The 18047-nt window shown below is 45.4% G+C and overlaps 1 protein-coding gene across 1 annotated transcript in view; it reads left to right on the forward strand.

The window, feature by feature from the left end:
- NTN3 (netrin 3) overlaps positions 1-13454 on the forward strand; it is a 112476-nt gene extending 99022 nt beyond the window's left edge. The window contains exons 7-8 of the mRNA XM_082199102.1: positions 6747-6821; positions 10634-13454. Coding sequence (XP_082055228.1) covers positions 6747-6821; positions 10634-10962 — 404 coding nt within the window. The 3' untranslated portion in view covers positions 10963-13454. The remainder of the gene's footprint in view (positions 1-6746; positions 6822-10633) is intronic.
- The last annotated feature ends 4593 nt before the right edge of the window (positions 13455-18047 follow it).

Below are 18047 nucleotides of genomic sequence, written 5' to 3' on the forward strand. Positions count from 1 at the left end.
TGGGATTTGGAGTCCAACAGATAACTTGAGAGCCGTTCCTGAACTATGTGAAAATCTGACACAAGAAGTTCAGGGGCAAAGGTCTCATACTGAAAGTAGGTTTGGAGAGCCTAGCTTGGTGCTGGTAGGCTCAAGTGAAGCCCTGGTTTTCTTGTAGCAGGTGAAAGTAATTCACCCATCCTGATCCCCACTGCCTCAGCTGTCCTTGCGATTGTAGTCATCCTTCTTGTCAGAACCATCTATGTTCTTTGCTGTCACGTTCCTGCTGTCTGTTGGGAAGACTCGCTCATTTCTGGTGAGAGGGTGTGAATAGGAAGGCAATGCAGGGCTCTGGATTGGGGGAGAGGAGGGGGTGGTGTAGACTTTACACTCACGGGGGGATTTTTATAGCTTTTATAAATAATCATCGTAATAATTTCCAGTCCTTTTAAGAACTTTCCCCCCCTACTGAAACCCTTTGCCAAAGATTGCCCCAATCCCCCCCTTATATATATATATTTTTAAAACCCATGTTTTTCTAACTGAGCAGATTAGTTTACATCTTGTGGCACTTAAAAAAAATTATACAAAACAGGGACAAAGATTTATGGTCGCAAAGAGTTCTGGCAGCGTCTCTTCAATTTGGATTGCTGGCAACTCAGTTTGGCTTGGTCTTTTGGTTTCTGAAAGAACCATTTCAAGTGGCAGGTCTGTCTGTCTCCTGCTCCCTCTTGCTAACCTTCTGCACATCTTCCATCAAGCAGGGAGTTCTGACAGTACCTGTGCACACTTTCCAGCTTTGGCAAATCCAAAAGGAGGCGATTTAGGTCACAGTTTGCTGTGGTCCTAGGAAGCTGCTGTCTCCATCTGGATAAATACTCTACTACAGAAGAGATGGAGAATCTCAGGCCCGGAGGCTAGATGTGGCCTTCCAGTCCTTTTTGTCAGGTTTTTGGGACTCTCCCCAAACCCCCACCCCAGCCTCAGCCTCAGCCCACACCACGCACCAGCCCTGCTTTCCACCCTCCTTGTGTCTTTTTTATCTATTTAATACTTCACTCATTTGTGTGTGTGAGTTTTTTAAAAAAGTGAAAACATAACAAAAAGAAATAAAACAAAGATCCAGAAATATAAACCACAAAGCATCACAGCCTGAAGGACGAAAGTACGAAGATACAGTGCAGCTCCAAAGAGATAATAAAATATTAACTCGTACAAATATTGTCTTTACAAAGAATAAAGATCTATAGAAATAAATGCATTATTCACTAGGGACGCGGGTGGTGCTGTGGTCTAAGCCACTGAGCCTCTTGCCAATCAGAAGGTTGGCAGTTCGAATCCCCACAAAGGGTGAGCTCCCGTTGCTCTGTCCAGCTCCTGCCAACCTAGCAATTCAACCTAGCAATTCAAAAGCATGCCAGTGCAAGTAGATAAATAGGTACTGCTGCAGTGGGAAGGTAAACGGCATTTCCGTGCACTCTGGCTTCTGTCACGGTGTTCCATTGCACCAGAAGCGGTTTAGTCATGCTGGCCACATGACCTGGAAAGCTGTCTGTAGACAAACGGCCTGAAAGCAAACTGAGCGCCACAACCCCATAGTCACCTTTGACTGGACGTAACCATCCAGGAGTCCTCTACCTTTGCTTTATTCACCTGGGAATTCCATCTTTATTGAGAATAAATGTTCCATAAGGCAGTGTTCCCCAACCTTGGGCCTCCAGCTGTTTTTGGATTACAATTCCCATCATGCTTGACCACTGGTCTTGCTTGCGAGGGATGATGGGAGTTGTAGTCCAAAAACAGCTGGAGGCCCAAGGTTGGGGAACACTGCCATAAGGTATTCAATGAGCCACATGTTTGTATATGCAGGTGGTACTGACCATGTGCCTCAATATTCATACAAGAAGTAAAATCAATCTTTTAGATACTTTTAGTTTATGAGATATCTGTTCATGGAGGGCAACTGGTGTATTTCTCCTGGGCTATAATGTGTCCTTGAACTCTGGTGGTGCTTCTTGCTTGTGTGGACAGAGAGAGTTGGGAGAGTAAACTTGCTCTGCCTACTTCTGCCTCTGGCATGTGCCACCCCTGGAGTTTGCCCAGGAGGGAAGGGGGCCCTCAGGCTTCAAAAGGTGCCCCCCACCCCACCGCTGCTGTGGGCTCTGAAATCTGTTTGATGACACCCACGCCTTCTGCCGCTTCAGAGACATGCAAAATAAAAACGATGAAAAATGGTTTCTCTATCTGGGCGTCTTTGGCTCGGAACCTCTCCCTCTCCCTGCAAAACTAGACTAAGCAACTATCTTCATAACTCCAAATATAGTCAGCCATTTGGAAGAAAAATTTTAGTCATAGCAAATGGAGACTCAACAAAACATAACCTCGCCTTTGCAGTGCCTACAACTCCTTTCTTATGCTCTTCACTTAGGCTTTATTTATGCTAGACACGTTCCCTTGTCCTGATCATGCTGTAGCAGCCCACAGTGCGAGGGCGCCACGAATGTATCAACTCATTTATCAATGACTTGGTGGATATGAATAGACGTGTTCTCATTTGTGATAACGTGGATCCTTTCTGTGGCAAGTTAACTTCTTCCCGACAAAATTACTCTGATGCTGCGTTTACTGTCTTCCATAAACCGTCTCATTCTCCTACCCCATCAGAAGAACACCCTGTTGTAGGGCAGTGTGAGCAGGCTCCCTTACTTTATGGAGGACAGTCCTCTTATATGAAGAAGTCCTCTAATTGGAATGGGAATCCCTGCTTCGAGGCCATTTAAAAGACCAAGTGGTTTCTAGATTCTTGGGGGACTCCCTATGTAGGCAACAGCACTAAGTTTTTTAATCAAAAGGGGAAAGGATATTATTGTTGGTTTTAACAGGCCTGACAATGATCTGTGAGCTTCTCTAGAACGTAGGTCTTCAACCAGTGGGTTGGGACCCACAGGTGGGTCATGAGGCCCTCTTTGTTGGGTAATCGCAAAGCCTTTTTTCACTCCAGCTAAGACTGACCATATCAAAGGAGCACTACATGCAGTGGCTGGGCTAGAACGAGGAGTTTGGCATAGTGGCTGAGTAAGCAGCAGCAATCAGCTCTATTCAGGGACTGTAAGAATCTCATGGAGTAGGACAACAGGAACTGGAACTCAGCCACTCTTTCTTTCCTGGCCACATCAAAGAAACAGCCAAAGTCTGAAACAGAAGCAAGGAGCTGATAGCTCATTGTTCCAGCCAGGAGTTTCAAAGACGGCAACAGCTTGTGCTCTGAGTTGTCACTTTGCTGTACAAAGAGTTCTGTAGAACTTGGAAAGTTTGCACAACTTTGAAGCTACTGTAGGTGGGCCTGCTGAAAGACTGGTGACTGGGAGCGGCCCCCGAGACCATATAACACCGGTCTTGAAAACCTACATTGGCTCCCAGTACGTTTCCGAGCACAATTCAAAGTGTTGGTGCTGACTTTTAAAGCCCTAAACGGCCTCGGTCCAGTATATCTGAAAGAGCGTCTCCACCCCCATCGTTCTACCTGGACACTGAGGTCCAGCACCAAGGGCCTTCTGGTGGTTCCCTGCCTGCGAGAGGCCAAGTTACAGGGAACCAGGTAGAGGGCCTTCTAGGTAGTGGCGCCCGCCCTGTGGAACGCCCTCCCACCAGACGTCAAAGAGAACAACAACTACCAGGCTTTTAAAAGACATCTGAAGGCAGCCCTGTTTAGGGAAGCTTTTAATGTTTCATGTATTACAGTATTTTAATATTTTTTTGGAAGCCGCCCAGAGTGGCTGGGGAAGCCCAGCCAGATGGGCGGGGTATAAATAATAAATTTGTTGTTGTTGTTGTTGTTGTTATTGTCAGCCTCACAGGATTCTGTGCCTCAACTCCCCCATCTCTCTGTCAATCAGATTTTCCAAATCTCTGAGCACTTCTTCAAACGGTCTTGAGAGTGACAGGAGGATGAGTGTGTGTGACAGGAGGATTATTACTTTTGGACCGCCCCAATTAATGCTTTTAAAAGAAAACATTTTGTTCCCCCTCATCTTTCTATCTCCCCACCTTCCTCCCCCTCTTTTTTAATCTAACTTTCCAAATCTCTGAGCACCACTTCAAAAGATCTTGATGGTGACAGGTGGATTGTGGGGAGGGGGCAATCAACATTTTGGACTGTCTAGTTTAGCACCATCTATGCTGAATGGCAGCAGCTCTCCAGGATTTTTGATGTGGGTCTTTTCCCTGCCCTACCAGGAGATGATGGGAATTGAACCTGGAACCTTGTGCATGCAAAGCAGTTGCTCTGCCACTCAGCTACAGCCCTTAAAAGAGGCAAGAGGGAGAAAGTGCTATGAGAGAACGAGGGAGGGAGAAAAGGCTGTGCACTGATCCAGCTGCTGTCATCCAGCTCACTGGCGTTTGGCTCGGCACTTTTGCCCCAGGAAAACAGGAGCTGGGAGTGAAAAACAAAGCCAACAAAGGGCCGGCCATTGCAGGCCTGGCTGAGGTGGGAAAGGGGCAGTCTGGATTGTATAGCTTTGCTCCCTCTGCGTTGAGGCAGAATTAGCTCCATGCTGAGTGGTTTTTAGCAAAGACAAATTTGGAGCAGGCAGCATAAAAACCGGGATGAAAAAAGGGAGCAAAGTGGAAATGGCAAGAGCAGCCGAGGCCCAGCTGGGGCCGCATTTCTTTCTGGGACCCTGCCCTTTCTCCTCAACAAAGTTGGCATGCCCAAGAGGTTGTGGGTATGTAGATAAGTGTATTTTCTCTCCCCCACCCCACCCCGCCGTCCCCCGCAAACTTTCTTTCTCCAAAGCCTCTGGCAATTCACAAGCACCAAGAAAAGAAAAGAAAGCCCCAAAAGGGAACTTCATTGACTGTGTGCCCCATCCCAGAGGAGATGGTGCCAGCCATCCCAGAGGAGGTGGTGCCAGCCACAGCCAAGCTGGCCAAGGAACCCGAGAGAGAGGAAGAAAAGAAGGAAGAAAAATGGGGTTTAGAAAAAAGATGGGGGGGTGAAGCACAGCCAAAAAAGCGGAACCTTTGAAGAGAGGCAAATTGAGACGTTCAAAGGATAGGCGACAGGGAATTGTGGGGGGAGGACAAGGGGGAGGAAATGTCTCTGTTGCTCTGCTTTTTATTACTAAAATAATGTTTATGGGGGAAGGGAGGGAGGGGAGGTTTGGGGTTGGCCAAGAAAGGAGGGGAGTTTGGATCCTGACATGGACAGGCTGTTTAATGCCAGGTGCCTATGCTGCTTGTGGGGAGGGATTTTGTGAAATTCCATCAGAAACAGGAGCAGAAAATGCAACATTTCACACGTTCGCCCAAAGACAGAAACGGAAACCACGCAAGTGAATACAAGCAATAGTCACTGTTGTGGTGGGATTTTTTTTAAGTCCGCAAATGTTGTATAAATAATTAGATCATTTTCTACTTTGCTTTTGATACATTCCTTCCACAGAAATGCACTGAAGTTAATGACATAATTCATTTCGGCCATAGTGGATAGTGAATAGAGTAATGTAGGTTTTAGCAGAAGCTGAACTGCAGCAGAACAGAAGCAGCACTGGTTGCGACAAACATAGGATGGGACCGAAATTACTGCCTCCTTAACTTCCTCTTTGGGGGTGAGGCAGCAGGGACCACATCAGGAAGGCTGCTGCAAGCAGCATCATGCTAAATTTTCCTTGCTCTTCTGTTGTCAAGGCAGAGAGGCAGAGAGGTGTTCCACAAGCTTGTTTTCCCAGATGAACTCCAGCTTAGAAGCACGTAGCTATATGCATTGTGATGGACTGCCATTGTGGAACTTTATTCAGAGGTGATGTTGTCTATCAAAACACCAGAGCAACTGATGAACTATCCTTGCTATGGCAAGGGAATGAGCTGATGGCGAGGCTTTCAAATTATACTATTTTTAATGAAAGTTTAGTGCAGGAAGTCAAGAGAATGATTTAAAATCAAGCAAAAGCTGGGTACTTCTTTCATTTTCTTTGGCTCCTACTTCATGCCAACAGTTTAAGATTGTTTGCTTTTCTAACTAAAAACTAAGGGTGGTTTTCAAATAAGTAGACCAACTGAAATAAACGGAGCTAACTTAGTCATGTTTCATTGGGTCTACTCTGAAGAAATACTTAGTTGAACATCACCCTAAAGGCTGCATTTCGGCGGTTTGAAGAGCTTTTGTTGAAGCTCAGTGGGTTTTACAAGCTGAACTTCTAAATAATAATGCCTCCTTCAAATATCATTTGTTTGCTTGCTTGCTTGTTTATTTAATACTGTGTAGTCTCAACTATAAGGGCATTTGATGTAGCATGACTAGGGTCCAAAGCAGAAATTTCCTTTTACAGTGGTACCTTGGTTTGCATACGTTTTGGATTACAAACATGTCAAACCCGGAAGTGCGTGTCCCGGTTTGCAACCTTTTTTTGGATTACAACCCATTTTTTTTGGATTACGAACAATTTTTGGGGGGAGGCCCCATTGGTGCCTTGGGTTACAACCTGTTTTGGTTTACAAACGGACCTCCGGTACAGATTATGGTTGTAAACCAAGGTACCACTGTACTCCCAACCCCATGGGTGCTGAGGGAATGGTGGGTGGGGGGCTGGTGGGCAAGGAACATTGGCAACTGATGCAGCAATACAGAGAACTGTGGAAATGACAAGAAAGAATGAGAAACAGAAATTGATAATTTTGTCCATCCCTCACTATGATGTTGCTGCCGCCCTGCTGACTTCTTAGTTGTCATCCTAATTGCATTTCTCCCTTGTATTTTCCTGCAGATTGTGACTCCTACTGCAAACCAGCCAAAGGCAACTACAAAATTAACATGAAAAAGTACTGCAAGAAAGATTACGGTAAGGAGCAGCTCTCCTTTCTCTAATGCAAAAGGGATTCTCAGAATGTAAAGGTCAAACCAGGAATTTCCTATCTGGGAACTTGCCCTACCTTCTGGTCAGTGGTTTCCAAATAAGTCTTTAAGAAGCACCAGCTGCAGACTGTAAGATCTCTGGGCTCAGAAGTCCCAGTGGTGGAAGAAGGGAGGTGCGGGGGGGGGGCGGCACGCACTGGGTGTCATCCCTGAGGGGGGTGACATCGCCGCCCCACTCCCAGACACTCACTGCATCCCCCTGGGATGCTCGTCGCAGGTGGCACCCCCCTGGGATGTGCGCTGCAGACAGCACCCCCCTGGGATGCTCACCACAGAAGGTGCCCCTGTGGGCAGCTAGCCCCGCCCCCACAGGTGCACAGCATGTGTGCCTCTCCAGGTGCTGGAACAGTTAGCTCTGCCTCTGAGAAGTCCTCCTGATACATGTTAGCATCACTTTAGATGAGATCAGGACCTCGATCTCTCTCACCTAAATATAATAGAAGTAGCAAAGAGTCATTAATCAGATTGGGGCCACAGCACAACACTGTTTTCCCAAACAAACCCATGCCCTCAGCACTCCACAGACAAAACAAACAGATAACCCTTCTTGCCTGGTGCCATGTCCCTGATCCTATTCAGGGGGCCTACAGCCACTATTAAAATTTTAAATAAAATTTGCAGGAGATCCTGAGCACAAATTTTAGGCAGCATCTTGTACAGGTGGTAGCTGTTGCCCTTTGGCAGTAGGAGGGTGGAAAGCAGGGAGGTCCACTGTAGGTGGCGCCAGAGCCAACGGCAGGCAGGCAGATCCAGATAATTCTTGTTTTCTCTCCATCCTCCTCCCTGTAGAGTTCTACAGCAGCAAAAGTGAGACTAAAGAGGAGGAAGGTGATAGGCAGTGCCAACTGACAGCCTGGTTCTAAGCTGGCAGGTGCGGGATGGCTTAGGCAGATAGCAGTTGGGCTGTAATGGAATGGCTTCTACTGCCTTAAGTAGGCCAGAAAGAGCCCAGATTATCATATACAGTACTCATTTGGCTTCTGATTCGGGTCTTTGAACAAGCTGCTGATCAAACCTTTGTGATGGAGGTGGGAGCACTAATAACCAGATCACTGAAATCTACCTTTTGCTTCATGAGGTCATTTTCACTAGATATGTTAGACTCCATCTGCATTTAGAATGGTATTATACCACTTTAAGCAACCATGACCCCACCCCCCAAACCTGGAAACTGCCGTTTGTTAAAAGTGCCGAGAGTTGTGTTATTCCCCCCCACAGAGCTAAATTCTCTGAGAAGAAGATTGGCTGTTAAGCTACTTTGGGAACTGTAGCTCTGTGAGGGGACTAGGGGTATCCTCACAGCTCACAGCACCCATAACAAACTACAGTTCTCAGAATTATTTTTGGGGAGCCATAACAGTTTAATGTGGTATGACTGTTTTGAATGTATCGTGCAAATGCAGACTATATCTCAAGCTTAGATATGGCCTTTGGGTGCTCAAAATGCTGATATCAAAGGCCACCCAGCTCTTCCATTTCTCTTCCCTCCTCCCCATATATCCCTGCTAGCTCAAGCTGACTATGGTGGAAAGTCATGGCAGAGGAGGGATGGTTGCTACAGCGACTCCAGGGCTCTGAGGACTGGGCCCTGGAGATTATCCACCTCCCAGTGGGATCTGCACTGAATTCAGTGGATCCAAACCTACCAGTGCCCTGCTGTTTGTTACACAAGCAATATGACACGAGTGAAGTTGTTTTGCTGATTCCTGGTGATCAGATTCCAAACAGGGATTGACAAAACAAAAGTGACATGGCAAAGATGACAAAAAAATTAGTATGGGACGGCTTCCCCATGTTTCCTGTGCTTGTTATATGCTCCTGGCTTCAGGGGCTGCCGATCTTGCCATATTTCTCCACTTTGAAATTCTCTCTCTCTCTCACACACACACACACACACACACACACAACTAGGAGAACTTGCTGGACCCTCTCCCCTTCTTGCCTAAACCCACAGTCACTCCCTGTCTGCCAAATATGTTAAAAAGTACCCTCTCTTCTTCCCAATTCCCTTGTTTTGCAAGGTGTGTGGGGTGAGAGGGTTTGAATGGGATGGGATGTGTGTGAAGTTTGGACTCAGGACATCCTGACGGCAGGTTGTAAATCACCCTGACACAAGCACATTCACTCTTTGGAGCAGAGGGAGGATCCCTAAAAGAGGCTGTGGTTTGTGATTGATCTCCCACAGGAACTCCTTGGCTCAGACAGAAAAGATGTTTTTGGCAAGGTGGAAGGGAACGGGAAGATGGACGTGAGACGGGGTGGTAGCCGAGAAGTGTTTTGGCTTTTAAATGATATCTTCTGCAAAGGCAGTTAGCCTTGCAGATAATTGTGATCAGAGATCGTTTATTTAAATACATTTGTGTTCCCTGCTTTTCGGTCTATCAGGATCGACAAGGCATCATTATAAACAAAACATATGAATCCTATAATTTTTTAAAAAATCAATGCTGTAGCACAAAAAAAGCTAGTAACAACAGTAGTGTAGCATACCCTCCAACATTTCTCCAATGAATGTCCTATCCCATAATAATAATATCAACGGTAATATTTATACCCCACCCATCTGACTGGGTTGCTGCAGCCACTCTGGGCAGCTTCGAACCTGTCTAAGACCAGAATAAAAAACTGAACATTAAAAAACTTCCCTATACACGGCTGCCTTCAGATGTCTTCTAAAGGTTGTATAGTACTTATCTCCTTGACTCAGGGGTTGCATAACTCCATACCCTCCAACATTTCTCCAGTGAAAATAGAGATGACCTAAGGAAAAGTGGGACATTCCAGGATGGCTTCTGTAAATCCGTGACTGTCCCTAGAAAATAGGGACGCTTGGAGGGTTTGGTGTAGAGACATGGAGATGATAAAAGATGATCTACCACTTTGAGAAGGTCACCCAAAGCTGCATTCCTTTACTCAGAGTGCAAATCTCAGGAACCTGTAATGCTTGCCTCTGATATGACTATGAATGGAGTAAGAACAAGTTGCCGCGAATTGCAGGTTGCTATGCTATTGCATCGTTGACCACCTCTGTTTAAAGAAGTGCTTTAAGGGGCTGGTCAGTGCAAACCCTGTTTAAAGTTGAAGTGCCATCAGTAGGGCTTCCCATTGAGGCATCTGCTTGGTCACTGTGAGAACAAGAAGGTGGGCTAGATGGACATTTCCTCTCACTCAGATCTTCTGCTGATAGGACTCAGCTGAGTCCCACCAGCAAACTATAAAATCATAAAATCCAGAATAATTGATTCAAACTAATTCTCTAAAAACAAATGCAGTTTTGGCAGGCAATGAGATATCTGGATTGTACACACCTGTCTGACCTCAGTAGGAACAGAGTTGCATCTTTACTTGTGCCCCTATGCTGCTAAAAGCTTTGATTCGTGTAGAAACTAAACAAATAAAGAGATAACTGTGAGACAGTCAGGAGGGCTTCTCCACATTATTGCAGTGGTCTGGCCAGATTAGAAGGGACAAGGCAAGTAACCTTCAGGCGAGCTGGTCCTAGGCCATTAAGGGTTTATGCACTAACAGTAACATTTTCAACTTCACTTGGTAAAATACTGGCAGTCAGTGCAGCTCGTTCGGAAACAGCATAAAACTGTTTTTATGATTTCATGACTATGAAATCTCATGATTGCTCAACAACTCTTTGTAAGTTTAATTCTAATACATCACTTCACATATTCAGCATCAGTTCCTTGCCACCTGTGGCCTCACTTTCTCTCCTTTCTTGCCCTGCAGTTGTCCAAGTCAACGTCTTAGACATGGAGACGGTGGCCAACTGGGCCAAGTTCACTGTCAACATCCTCTCGGTCTACAAGTGCAGAGACGAACGGGTGAAAAGGGGCGACAACTTCTTGTGGATCCACATGAAAGACCTGGCGTGCAAATGCCCCAAGATCCAAATCAGCAGGAAGTACTTGGTCATGGGGATCAGCGAAAACCCCACTGACCGGCCAGGACTAATGGCTGACAAGAACAGCTTGGTGATCCAGTGGAGGGATGCCTGGACTCGGCGGCTCAGGAAACTGCAGAGGCGGGAGAAAAAGGGGAAGTGCTTGAAACCATGATTGGTTTAGGCTCGTGTCCGTTAATACATGCCTTCCTTCTCTCTGGTCCCCTGTGCACTGCACCCAGCAGACTGTTCCTAGAGACTCTGTACATATACATATCATGTGAATGGATGGACTCGCCTGTGTATAGTGTATATTTTGGCAATGATTCCTTGGGGGGTGGGGGTTGCGTGCATGGGTCCTTTTTTAAAAAAAAAAAGTTTATTAAGAGTAACACAGTAATGACAAACCTTTAACAAGGAGCGAAGTGAAGGAGAAGGCTGGTGAACTGAAGAGACTTGGAAGAAGACAGCTCAGAATGTCTCTGAGCAGGAGCAAAATTCCCACCTTGTTTTTCTTTTTAAAAAAACAAAACAAAACAATGACAGTGTTTCTCTGATCCTGCCAAATTCCAGAGGGGCAACCACAGGAGCTGTCACTTACTGGGAAGGGGCGAGGTGGTGGGGAGGTCAGGACGGCACATGTGCACTCACAGAGCCAATCTGGTGTTCCCATCTGCGCACCCACAAAACGTTGACCTTACTGCTATGTTATGCTTCCTACTTCCGGAAAGTGATGCCCCTTCCCACTAATCACTCCTAGGTAGTCATATTAAGTCTGTTAACAGTAAACTCTCTCTCTCTCTCTCTCTCTCTCTCTCTCTCTCTCTCTCTTTCTAACACACACACACACATACACAGGCCACATTCACGACATACATTTAAAGCCCTACCATGCCGCTTTAAACAGCCATGGCTTTCCCCCAAGAAATCTTGGAGCTATGGTTTGTTATGGGTGCTGAGTATCGTTAGGAGGCCTCTATCCCCCTGCCAAGTGCTGCAATTCCCTGAGTTTCCTGTGGAAAGGGATTGACCGCTAAACCACTCTGGAATTGTAGCTCTGTGAGAGAAGTAGAGGTCTCCTAACAACTCCCAGCACCCTTAGAAACCACAGCTCCCATAATTCTTTTTTGGGGGGAGACATAATGATTTAAAGTAGTATCATAATGCTTTAAAGGTATGGTGTGAATACTCCACCCCACCCCCAGAGAAAACCCACCTTGGGACACCTTAAACAGATCTGTGGAAGGATTGTGGCAGGAACTCAGAGGTGCCTGAGGTGGTGTTATCAGTTTGGAATGGCTTCCAAAAAAGCTCCACCCTGTTCACAGAGGCAGAAAAAGGGGTGTTTCCTCAAACATTCTCAGGGGGAGTCAGGATTCACCAATAGTTTTTTGGAGGGGTTCCTTCTTTTGTTCTGCAAGCAGCAAGAGCAGAGCTTCTGCGATGGCATCCTGGTACCCCCTCATAATGCCCCGGATGGTCTCATTGTCCCAGGGTTTTGTGGTTTGGGGCGACAGTGGGGGGAGTGGAGGCCCTCATGAAATAGCGACAGAGAATTTTAATCAAAATGGCCCTCCGTTGGGAGAGATGGGCAAAAACGAAGATGGTCTGCTGAGAAGTATTGCCTCATTGCTCTCTCTGTCTCTCTGACACACATACACCGATAATTGTTCCCTTGCTTAATTAATCAGATAAGTTTTAATTGAGCCATCAATTCAATCTGTACAAAATTGCTTACGAGAAAAGCAATTGTCCTAAATAAACGTTCTTCAGAGATCAGGGGTGGGGAACCTCTTTCAGCCTCAGACTTGGCCAAGACTCCAAATGGACGAGGTCAGAGGCTAAGTGGGTGGGACTTAAATTTAAAAATAAAGTGAAGCTGAAATATTGAATACAAGTGGTGCCCATGTGTCACAGTGGGCTTCCTTTTTAGAACAGTCCTTTCTCATTCATTCTCACGTGAAGAAATGTAAGGTAGCATTTTCTATCTGCAGGGTTTAGCTTTGTTTATACAAGTGATATAGGCACCTTTTCAGATGCTCAACGTATTTTCAGTTGATTCATGTCTCTAACCCAGCCTTAACCTGGTTGCCTGCATGTGGCTGGACTACAGCTCTCATCATTCCAGACCAGTGACTATGTTGGCTGGGACTGTTAAGCATTGAAGTAAAGAAGACAACAAAGAAGAATCTGGAGAGCAGTAGGTTGAGGGAAGGCTGATTTAAGCTGTCAGATGCCTAAGATTAAGGCTGAACCCAGAGTTCTCAATGGAGAAATTTCAGTTTGAATTTGGGAAGGCTGGGGGGCGGGCATGGGGACAAGTGCTCACCCCATTCCACATCCCCACAGGGAGCAGCTGTGACAGCCATTGGTCATTGAAAAAAAGCAGTAATGGGAAGATCTCCATTTTGTGCCCTACAATACCCATAATGCACCTTACTCCAATTTTGCTATCTACTGTTAGAACAGAGAAAATAGGTTGTAAGCATGGGGCAAATGTGTCAGAGACTCTACCTTTTGCCTTCCACCAACTTTGGGCTTCACTGTTGACCACCACTGCCACCCCTTATACCTCTGTGTCTCTGTGTTGGTATCTCTTGTGTATGTGCTTGTAATTTCCGCCTGATGTATTGGTCTCTGGTCCATAAACACTTAAAGCCACAATAAGTCTGCTAGTTCTTAAAGTGAAACAAGACTCCTTCCCGCTTTTGTGCTCTGGGTTGCATCGAGTGCTAGTCCTAATCAGAGTAGACCCATTGAAATCAGTGGACACGGCTAACTTAGGCTCATTCATTTAAGTGGTTCTCTGAGTAGAACTTAGTTGGAGGCCATCCTAAGATGCAAATTGTGAGGTGGGCTGATGCTCATCTCCCAGTCTCACCTTGCTGCCTCCTGGCCTTCAGGACTGCCAGTTGACGTAGTTCTTTTACTGGGAACCTGAGCTGCCTGCCCTTGTAAAGTTTGCGTTTCTTGGTGGTCAGCGCCACTCCAAGGCATTTGCCACCTGAAGCTAACAACAAGGTGGTGGACCCTCTTTAACATACAGAAGCTGTTTGAACTAGTAGCTGAGCCTTATTTTGACACTGACAGTGGGACAGTGTGTCTTCCTGAGGGGAGCAGGTTGGCTTAGGGGACACAGGGCAGGTTTTGCGTCAACACCTTGCCACCACTCCCTGCCCCTCCCCCCACCACTCAGCACCTAATATGACTTGACTAAGTTCTGCCTAATTGTAGAACTGGCCTTGTTGGTTGAGGAACCACTTGGGGGTAACATGACAGCCTCAACAAAACCTTCTCTTTTTTTTAGCTCTTCTGGCTGTCAAGGAATGTCCGCATCTTGTATCTAACTGCCATATAAATTTGGATGGGTTGAAAAACATGTAAGCTGCACGGCTCATTCCCACCAAATACTGAACAGAATGATAGACCTACACAGAGAGATGCACACAAACCATAGCTGTCAACTTTTCCCTTTTCTTGCAAGGAATCCTATTCGGAATAAGGGAATTTCCCTTAAAAAAAGGGGAAAGTTGGCAGCTATGACACCAACAAGCTAAGGATCTTTTCGTATCTCACTAGATGCTTAACTCATCTGCTCTGATTAGACAGTAAACTTTTCTTACTGAGACTAACAAATTGCCAGCCAGTCCTATACTTGCAAGCTGTCTGTGATATCAGGAGCCCCAAAGAAGGTCTAAGGCATTATGCCTGTCATTGACTTGCTTGAACAATGTCACATCTGCCTTCTGGATTCCATTGGCTCAATGGTTCTGATGTCACTGAAGTGTCGCCATGACTGCCTGCTGGTTGCCATTGGCTCAGCTTTTCTGACATCACAGAAAGTGGACTGCCTGGGGTGTCATGGCTGCCATTGGCTCAGTTGCTCCAATGTCACAGAGGGTTTGCACACTTAGGACCAAACATTTAACTGCTTATGGAAAGTGGGGGAAATAGTGACATATGAACTCTGGAGCCCAGAGACACTTAAACCAAACAGTGTGTCACACGTATAGCAATGCCTTTCAATTCTTAAAGCCAGCCTTATCATTGTTTTTAGTACTTTGGTTTAATAACAGCTGCTATTTAAAGTCACCAACAGATCACTGCAGAGGGTTTGTAGGTACACAAGGTTATCCTGCCATCTGTTTGGTGCAAAGAATGATGATTTCATCAGCTTAAACAAGTGCATGATGAGATGATGAGCACCTTGGCTCAGTGCCAATGTTAATTCTTTTTAGCAGCAATTTCAAAAGCCATCTGGCTGCCGTTTCAGCATAGTCTAAGCACTTTCATTGTTGTTTTGCCCACATGACTTGCAAGGCAGGTCCAGCCAGGGTACATAAGGCCACAACATTGTCATGTCTGGTCTGCCCAAGCTTTTTCCTTGAAGAGCATATCTCCTCATTTCTCATCTGGACTGACTGAAGCACCTTAGGCCACCATTTTGTCAGCTGCAGGGGCAAGTGGAGGTTAAGGGAGACAGCATCCAAATCTTAGAGGGCCCAAATGCCAACACCTCCCTTTTTTTGCGGGATTTTTTAAAAAAATGCTTTCATACACATTTTTGAAGAAGCATCAAGTCAAGCAGCTGCAGATACCACCACCTTAATTTTCCCAGAATGCCTCTGGGCCTCAACATACAGTCCAGAGGCATTCTAAAGAAATTAAGATGGCTGTAGCTTGTCTGCCCCCTGGTAAGTTTAATGGGCAGACACCACACCAGATCAGTTATGTGGTCTCCACCAAGGTGGTTATTGTTCATAGCCCTCTCACACCTGTTGCCAAGTCCCCTGGTTATTGGGAATAATTGCAGTGACATCCTCCTTCATATTTTCATCTTGCTCATACTTGTAGCTCAGCCAGCCAGCTTCCCCTGCTTGGAAGGATATCCTTTCACAACTGTGAAATAATCTCCTGAGATTGAAAGCCCACCCTACGCAGCAAAAAAACCACTGCTGCCACTCACCCCCATGCCAGATTGGATAATTTTTTTATGATGCCTAAAGCATCCCTATTTGAAGAACCATAAATGCTACTTCTCATGAGATGTTGTTGATGTTCACTTGCTTATGATAATGTGTGTTTCAGGCACAATTTCCTCTTTGCAATGCATGAAAGCAAGAAGGATAGCTTACCCTTCTTCACTTTAAATTTACAGAAGCAATATACCTATGAATACTCAATACTCAGCAGAACGAACAACTAGGGGAGGAGGATTTCCTTTATGTCAAGACACATTGGCTTTCTCTCTGTTGTAAATAGAATGTTGGAGTAGGTCTAGGATGATGCTGGACTCAAACTCCCATCAGCCCCAGCTAGCTTAGCCACTGGTCTGGAATGGTGGGAGTTGTAGTCCAAAATATCTGGAGAGCCACCTCTAGACAAGATTAAAATTGTGGTTGAATCCAACAAGAGTATTCTTACCATGCCAATGAGAAATGGAACAAAGAGTAATAGATTGACTGTGGCATACAGCAGGGGTGGACTTTGGTAATATGGTGCCCTGAGCTAGGACAAAATTTGGTATGGCCCCTAAATCTTTCTTATTTACATCCCCTTAGCTCGGCAACCACCCACACCACCCTAAATCCAGCGCTGCATATAGGCTGTAGATCTAAGAAGCATACTGTTAAAGGCAAAGAAGTGGGTAGCCCAGTAGAGATGAAATAGTAAAGCTATTTATTTCAAAGCTTTGGTTTAAGTCTTCCTTAGTAATCCAGCTAGGTTTTCAAATGAGCAGTGGATGCTAAGGTTGACAGTCTTAAGAACACAGTCAGGATGGGGAAAGTCTTATTAAGAAGGGTAGCTTATATGAGAGGGTTTTTTGTTTTTTGTTTTAAGGAAATAATTAAATGTCAGCTTTCAAATTAAGTTAAAGTGCAATCCTGAACCTGTCTACTCAGAAGGAAGTCCCCTTGGGTTCAAGGGATCTTACTCCCTGGAAGATTGTATATAGGATTACAGCCTTAGTGTGTTAAGTCTATAGATCCAGAAGTATGGATGCCTTTGGAATCCGATTACTAAGGAGTCACCCAATCAAACGTGCAGATTTGAATGTAGGTACTCATCAGATTTTACATTTCCCCAAATATTGTCACACAATCCTTGGCTCAAATCCCGCTCCCATCCCACAAGCATTTTAAAATGTAGATTTTGAGGTAAATTTAACATTTTGAAATGTGTATTTTGAGAGCAAATACATTCAAAAATATTTACAATTTTAAACACAAACTTTTGTAAGTTTTTTTTTAATGTTGCAGATTAATGCAAATAACAGGATCAAAAGTCCTTGTGAAAATGGCACACGTGAAAATGGCATGGATTGAGTATAGTAGACTAATTCCTCTATCCCTGCCCAGAATTTTCCCCTCTCTTCAAATACCTCCAGATTTGTTGGTTGTTCAGAGGGACATTTTTCCAAGTCAATGAAGTGGCAGCCATCAAAATTGAAATATTTTGAAATAGATTGTTGGAGCTTCTTTGTCAAGGATTATTTCTTTGTGGGTACTAAATCATCTACAAAGCCCTATTGTTCCAGCATACCAGATGTCACACCCAGAATGTTTGCATTCAGTATACAGTGGTACCTCGGGTTACATACGCTTCAGGTTACATACGCTTCAGGTTACACACTCCGCTAACCTAGAAATAGTGCTTCAGGTTAAGAACTTTGCTTCAGGCTAAGAACAGAAACCGTGCTCCGGCGGCGCAGCAGCAGCAGGAGGCCCCATTAGCTAAAGTAGTGCTTCAGGTTAAGAACAGTTTCAGGTTAAGAACAGACCTCCGGAACGAATTAAGTACTTAACCCGAGGTACCACTGTATATGATATTGTTCGACTTGCACACAGTGGAGGGTGATCCATCAGGGAACATGAGGTGCTGCTACACCAATCCCAATCTGCCCCTAGCCTGCCCCCACCTTCCTGCCTTCTTACAACCAGTCCAGCAGGTGGCGGTGGTACCTGTCAGCTTCCTCCTCCTCCTTAATCACATGGTTGCCCTTGGAAGAACTCAGCAGGAAAGAGGATGGGAGCAAATCTAGAATTAGTTGGCCCCACCTATCATTGGCTCTGGCTCCACCTAGTGTTGGGCTGCCTGCATTCTGTCCCACCAGTCCCAATGGGCACCAGCCGCCATGCTTGTGCATGATGTTCTAATGGATTGTATCGTACCAGCTTTTTTGCTCCTAAAGCTTTTTCAAAAGTGTAGTTGATGTACACAGGTAACACTTCATGCATCCAATGAAGTGGGATAGAAGTC

The sequence above is a fragment of the Podarcis vaucheri genome, assembly GCF_965113315.1.
Source record: "Podarcis vaucheri genome assembly, chromosome: 14".
Classification (NCBI taxonomy): Eukaryota; Metazoa; Chordata; class Lepidosauria; order Squamata; family Lacertidae; genus Podarcis; species Podarcis vaucheri.